General features: G+C 44.0%; 1 protein-coding gene across 3 annotated transcripts in view; it reads right to left on the reverse strand.

Annotated features, from left to right (window-relative positions):
• The window catches only part of TCF7L2 (transcription factor 7 like 2), a 110,439-nt gene that overhangs the window by 32,090 nt on the left and 71,104 nt on the right, over window positions 1–7,245 (reverse strand). The window contains exon 1 of one of the 3 annotated variants that reach the window (XM_031061891.1): window positions 3,931–4,069. The exons of the other annotated variants lie outside the window; for them this stretch is intronic. Coding sequence (XP_030917751.1) covers window positions 3,931–3,936 — 6 coding nt within the window. The 5' untranslated portion in view covers window positions 3,937–4,069. Of the gene's footprint in view, window positions 1–3,930; window positions 4,070–7,245 lie in introns of those variants that run through there. 3 annotated transcript variants of the gene reach the window in all.

Consider the following 7,245-nt stretch of genomic DNA (forward strand, 5'->3'; position numbering starts at 1 on the left):
CTGCTGATGCTATTGTAGTTTTGCTGACTGTGGCCAGTGAAATGTTTTCAGATGCTCCTGAACTGCTCTGCAGTTCCAAAGATACTCATAAAAGGAGTTTCTTTTTTTCCTAAGGCTGATCTCTCCCTGATTCTGCCTAGGAATGACATCCTTTCACCACACTCATCCCCTCACCACCCTGATGCCCCACACAAATCAGGAAATTAAGTTGCAAGTAAAGGCAAATCCCAAAATATTGTTGCAAATATTGAAATACTTTTCCACTTCCAGCAGGGTCACCACCACCCATAGCAGAGCATCTGTAAGCACCAATGAAGGTCTGGGGATCACCCACATCAGCAGCCACTCTGGGTGGCACTCCAAACTACACCAAGGAAAATGCACAGCATTTAGGTTAACTGAGAAGCTAAAGCCAACCAAACCCACCAGCTATATGCAACTTGGTACTCATCCCCTTCCCAAGCATAAAAATTCAACACGAGTGATGAAGCATTTCCTGAAAAATATCAAAGATTTAATTTTACCCAGCCCTGTACAGCTCGTGAAGTCACAGTTTATTTTTTCAAGGATGCTTTCACACCTGACTAAGCATTCCTGAAAAGGACTTCCCCTTGCTCCTTTTATGGCTGATACAGTGGCCTGAGCCCTTTCTCAGTTTAATGTAGCTGATTCCTGCCTAAGGTCCTGCCCTAAGCTAACTGCCCATTGTAGCAGGAGACAAGGCCTCCATTGATAATCACAACTCACCCTGCTAGAAAAAGGCTCATTTTCTTCTTTCACACAAATGATGACAGGAGCACTGACAACCATGTGCTGGGACAATGCCCTCCCCAGGCAGAGCCTTAAAAAATAACCCCGAAACCCCCGCAACAACCCCCACTGCCCTACCCTTAATATATAAATAAAATAAAATTTAAAAAAATGGGAACACACACAAACACACTTTTGCAGCCTTCTGTTTCTTCCCCCTTTCCCCCTGGCCACTTCCCAGGCCACCGAGTGCCTACCTGCTCCTGCAAGAGCTGCTGGCTTTCAATAAAACCCCGTGGTCTATTAGCAGTCTCTCAGACAAAACAACAAAATCAGCTTCCTGTCTCTAAGTGTCCAGCAATTCATTCATGAAAAGAATAATTTTGGGCTTTTCCCCCCCTTTAACTCAGATGAAGTGTCCCCTGAATATTGGAGAGCTAAGCCACCATACTTGACATTTTTCCACATCCTTCCTGTCAGGGTGCGAAGGTACTGAGGGGAGGGGGTGGGGAAATGAGGATTTAAGATGTTCAGGAAATTTCCACTTAATTTCGCCGAAAGGCAGTTATGTGAAATGATCTGGTGACAATTAGCATACACCAAATCCTCTAGTGTACAAGGGGAAGGACTGGGGTTTAGCTATCTAATTACCGCCTGTTAGTTCCGATGCAGGAGGATAAAACACACTAGTAGTAAAACATTATTAAGTGTGCTCACACTCTTCTTTCAAAGCTGTTGTGGGCTGTAAGTTTATTGCTATGGTGTTTGGAGTGGGGTTTTTCTTTTTTTCTTTTCTTTTTTTTTTTTTTTTTTAGTAAAAGAAAGTAACTTGGGGTTTTAAATACAAGTTAAGCGCTGTAGTCTTGGACAACGTAGTGTTACTCTAATGTCAGGTCAGACCCAAACAAGCACCTGCTACACAAGTCTATAATTTGAGATCCTTCAGCAACACTGGGATTACATTTACAGCAGATAGATTTTACTTTACTTATTCTCTTAAGGCTTCACTGATAAAGAGAAAGCACTCTGCTCACCTGCTCTGCCTCACCTCAGCATATGAATTCACACAGCAGTTACATCATCTATAGCCCAGAACTGTGGCCTGCATGTATCCAGGCAAGCCTTACAGTGAGTATCAACATTACAGATTATTTGATCAACAGGTGGACTTTCCCATACCGATCGGACAGGGTAGTGCTCAGTTCCTTCCAGTTTCAGGTAATAAAAGCCCCATATTTATTTCTTTCATTACAAAAGAAGAGGCAGTTTCTTCCCCAATGTGACAAGTACTCGGTGCTTTCTCTGCATACTTTAGTTAATTTTAATTACTAGACAGATACCATCTCTGCAGAGCAGGCAAGCCTTCGTTCATTCTAACAAGGCAAAAAAGCAAAAACACTTGGCATATATTACATTAAAACTAAAAAATACCTTTTTGCTAACCCATACCAGCACAAGGTGTGCTGGATGCACAACCACTAAGCATGAGATGGGTGAAACCAAAGTAGGTCTTTGGGAAACAGTCCTGAACACAAATAGGGTAGGAAGGGGAGAGGCACAGAACAATAATACAAGCACAAAAAATAAGAGATGATGAGAAGCAGAGAAAAAAGCAAATATAAGCAAAATAGTGCTTATAATCGCTCCGACAGACCTTGCTCCATGCTTTTATGTGAATACCTAGTCATGCAATTTGATTCACTGTCCAACAGTCTCTGAAATGCCTCATTATAAACAGCTTTAATTCTTGCTTATAAACCACTTATTTCAGCACTAGACAGACATATATACTGTAGGAGAAACAGCTCCTGATTTTTATTAGGGTATCTGTGATTTCTGTCTATAGCAAGGACTTAAATGTGAGGCTGTTAAAAAACTGCAAGAAATGAATGAAAATTAGCATGTTTGCCTATGCCTTCTTGTACTTGGCAATTTCAGTAATAACAGCATTATTAAAAAAGTACCATGCACATACATGCCTTAAGATATGATGGCAAGTTTTCAGTACAGCTTTTTAAAATGCAGCATTCACAGCAGACTATGCTCAACACCGATATGCAACACATGTAGCAAATGTATATTAAATTCCTTAACAAATAACAAGGCTTTAAAAGCTGTTTTCATTTTTTTTATATGCCAAAAACATTACATGCTGCACAATTAACTGATGCAATTAAGTAAATCCAGACCAATTATTTCTTGCATAAATTCAAAAAAGTTTCTGTAAAAACGTTATGTTAAATGCACATCAGAACTGAAACACCTTGCAAGTATTTCAGAAGAAAAGTAACAGGCACATTTACACAGTGCTGTCAGGCCTTTTGCCCCAAGTCCCATTAAAAAAAAAATCTCTAAAGGTATAATGTTTGTGAGATCTCACCACCAGTCTTGTAAAACCTGCATATGCAACAACACACAGTGAAAGAAGAAACATCTAAATAACTGTCCTTTTAGATTAATTAATTTTTGACAAATTCTAAAGAATTTTATCCCTTGTTTTATATAAGAAAAGACAAATAAATCAACTAAGCTAATCAGGCAAAGGTACCACAGAATACTGAAATGATAGAAATCCTCCTCCTGGATAGAGTGACTCTGTAAGCAAGTCTGGCAGAGTTAGAAAAGGAAACAGCAGAAACTCAAGACTTCCTCAAAACCAACAGTGAAAATGTGATGCACTGTAGAATTCTCTGATAAGTTTCTATTTTCTGTGTGCAAATAAGGGTAATACATAAAACAGGCTGAGGGGTAGCTTTACTTTCTGCAATATATAATAATAGGAGAAAGAAAGTCTCATGGACTTCTGACAGCAAACACAAAACCACTGTATTAAAATATGTTACCTCATATTTATCAGCGTTCAGTCTGATTTTTCATACTCCTTTATCCCTGGGTAAAATAATTCTTTTGCAGTGTCCCTAAAATTTTCCCCTTTCACACTACAGCTGAGCTTTCTGAAGAACTCAGAAAATTTAACTGTCAACCAAACACAGAATCAAAAGCACCCAATAAATAGTACTATGTAGTATTTTTAATAATTAAAACAAAAAATCTCGTTTCGTGTATGACAAGAGTTAAACCATTCCATCTCCAAACCCCCTTAACTGTAACATATGTGCCCTGCTACAAACCAACTTTTCTTCCTTTAAGAAAAAAACCCCAAAACCCAAACATTTTTACCTTCATGGTTTCAGAGTTTAGGAAATATCGTACTGAACTGAAGAAAGCTTTGAAGTGGCCCCCTCCGCCCCAAAGGAAAAAAAGAGAAGAAAAGCTAGTGATGTCATGGTCACTGTGTGAGAGCCTGACTGCAGATGTAACACAGCCCTACACGCGCTCACACTTCTCCCTCGCTGGTAACCATTGTTCAGCAGCCAGGAATCAGCCCCCGAAACCTGCTGCACACCGGGCTCTGAAACACCGCCCCGCCAACACACCCCGATCCCACCCTGGATGCACCAGGAAAAAAAAAAATCCCATTTTCCCCCTCCCGCCCCCCAAGCAGACCCCAAACCCGGGCGGAGGGAAGGGCGCAGAGGAGGAGTGCAACAACTGTCCCGCTGCTGCACCATTGTGTCGCGACAGCGGCTCTGCCGCGCGCTCCTCGCCACCGCTGTCAAATTCAGCGGCATCGAAAAGTCGCGCTTCCCCCTACTAGAAAAGACGATTACCATAAAATAAATAAATAAAAACAATGTAGCTAACAAAGGTCACAGCTGGAGATGTTTGCTTGGTTTCTCACGCTCCCCCCCCACCCCCCATTTTTTTTTTGATTCCTTACAGGAAGAAAGGGAAGGAGAGGGAGAGAGGAGGAGAGGGAGAGAAGTCACATCAGAAGTTCAATGGTCAAGACGGAAAGCGCGCACGCAGAAAGTGCTACTCACCCAGCAATTCAAATTGAGATGCCAGCAGCCGAACTGCTGGAAGAGAGAGAACCCAGAGGCAAGCGCTCCTCCTTTACCACTCAAATCTTCCATTCCCACTAAAATTGCATCCCTCGGGTACATAACAGCTTTGTCTTTCCTTCTGTTAACCTCAAAAACTTTTTTCTTTACTGTCTAGATGCCAATTGTGCTGGCTTTGTATTATTTTCCTTGCAGCTTTTCTCTCTCTTTTTCTTTCCCCGCTCCCCCCCTTCACTTAAAGTACTGGAAAAGCTGTCTTAAAAGATCAAGATGTCTCCAGTTTTTTGGCCTGGTGTTTTCCCACCCCCCATTTTTTTTTTTGATTCCTTACAGGAAGAAAGGGAAGGAGAGGGAGAGAGGAGGAGAGGGAGAGAAGTCACATCAGAAGTTCAATGGTCAAGACGGAAAGCGCGCACGCAGAAAGTGCTACTCACCCAGCAATTCAAATTGAGATGCCAGCAGCCGAACTGCTGGAAGAGAGAGAACCCAGAGGCAAGCGCTCCTCCTTTACCACTCAAATCTTCCATTCCCACTAAAATTGCATCCCTCGGGTACATAACAGCTTTGTCTTTCCTTCTGTTAACCTCAAAAACTTTTTTCTTTACTGTCTAGATGCCAATTGTGCTGGCTTTGTATTATTTTCCTTGCAGCTTTTCTCTCTCTTTTTCTTTCCCCGCTCCCCCCCTTCACTTAAAGTACTGGAAAAGCTGTCTTAAAAGATCAAGATGTCTCCAGTTTTTTGGCCTGGTGTTTTCTGAATGCTCAAAATCCACTGTCATGTTGGCTGTGAGAAGTGTCTTATTTCTAAATTGTCGGCTGCAGTTATCAAAATTTAGAGAAGCCTCCTGTCTTTTCCAATATAGCACTTTACCATCATCCTTCCAGGGAATGGGGAAAAGACTTTCTCCCCCCCCCGCGCCCCCCCCACGCAGGTATGTCTGTTCACAAGAGCTAAAAAGCAGTTACTTTGGAAATCAATGACAATGCTACTCCAAGCCAGGTTGCGCAGGTATTACTAAGTGCAGCGAGGAAACGCCGGCCGGCCGTGAGGGAGCATGATCAGTTAAGTGTAGCAAGCAGTCACTTTATCTGCAAGATTGTCAAATCCCTCAAAACAAATTTCTTAGGGGGAGAGCTGTAAGGAAAGTGTATTTTCTTGTCATTGTAACACTGAGGCGACATTTAGCAGACCTTTACCATTAGCTCTGTTCTCTCCCCCTCCTCCCTTTTCCTTTAGTATTTAATATTTCCGTAAAACACTGACCTACTGCAACAGGGATGTAAGAGGAACTTTGAGATATGGTGCCCTGGTTACTGTATTTTCCCAAGCTGCTCCTAAAGGAGAATTAACAGGGGCACCTGAGAGCATTGCTGAACTGAGCAAGGGTAAAGCCTTCTGCCCTGCGCCTTGCTCTTGCCTACGAGCACTACAAGATGCCCACTTCCTAAATCTGAGCTGACTATGACGGGCATCCGAGTTTGCCAAGAGTCAATCTCTCATCTCCTTTTTATCCTTTCCCCCAAAGTTGTAAAGTAGTTACTCTGCACAAGGTAAAAAGCCAAAAAAGATGGTTTAAAGGGAAACAATTTGGAAAAGGTGGCTGCGTTGTTCTCCTCCTCACTTTCTAAGCAAATTTGTCAACACTGATGGATGCTGCACGCACGGGGAGCGATCGCCATGTGGGACGGATGCTGCTGCAGACGAGGCACTGGAGGAGACCAGTTGCAAACACTTGTCTTCCCCACGCGCATCTGGGTGATCACACCAACGAGTTCTCTCCCCCCTGGCCCCCAAAGAGTGAAACAACAGGACCAAATAAATATAGGGGTAAAAATAAAACTGTTTTGAGGAGGGAGACCTTGAGTGCATCCAAGTTTGCCTTTTAAGCGGCAGTTTAATCTGCGGGGGCCACGGGCTAAACAAAATACAACAAACTACAACGAAACACAAACTGGTACCCAGGCCCCGAGGAAAAAAAAAAAAGAAGATGAGCAGAAGAAGTAAACGGGGGAAAATCTGTGCAGTCTCTGTCCGCTGGAGCCCCGTCCCTGGTCCTCTCCCTGTGCTGCTCTGGCCTTCGCGTGTGCAGTGTCAGCCAGCAACCTCTAAGGCCCTTAATACCAAAACAAAACCCCACGATTTCCCTTTACACGGCAATAACAAAAGCAACGAGGCTCCAGTTTGACAAGTAAAAAGCCCCAACAACACGGCAGCTAATTGCCTTCCCTCCCTCTATTCACAGCAGCCACCACACTCCAGCGGCTGCCTTTGTCCCACGTGCGGTTCCCGGGGCTGCTGACGGACAGTTCCCCACCATTTACCAACAATAACTTGGAAAAGTGCAGCCAACGGGACGGGGAACTCGGAATTCGGGATTGACGGCTCTTCCCGAAAGATGCGCAGCACATGGGATGGAGACGCCTGGAGCTCCCTATTCCCATGCCCCCCCAAGACCAGCTCCTGCGGGATGCAAGTTCTCCCCCGGCCGTGGCCGATTCCCCGGGGCCGTCAGGGAAGAGCAGCCCGGAGTGGGGCGGCCGAGGGCGGCGGGAGGCGGGCGGGAGGCTTGGGGGAGGCAGCCCCTGCCCC

The sequence above is a fragment of the Geospiza fortis genome, unplaced genomic scaffold, assembly GCF_000277835.1.
Source record: "Geospiza fortis unplaced genomic scaffold, GeoFor_1.0 scaffold130, whole genome shotgun sequence".
Classification (NCBI taxonomy): domain Eukaryota; kingdom Metazoa; phylum Chordata; class Aves; order Passeriformes; family Thraupidae; genus Geospiza; species Geospiza fortis.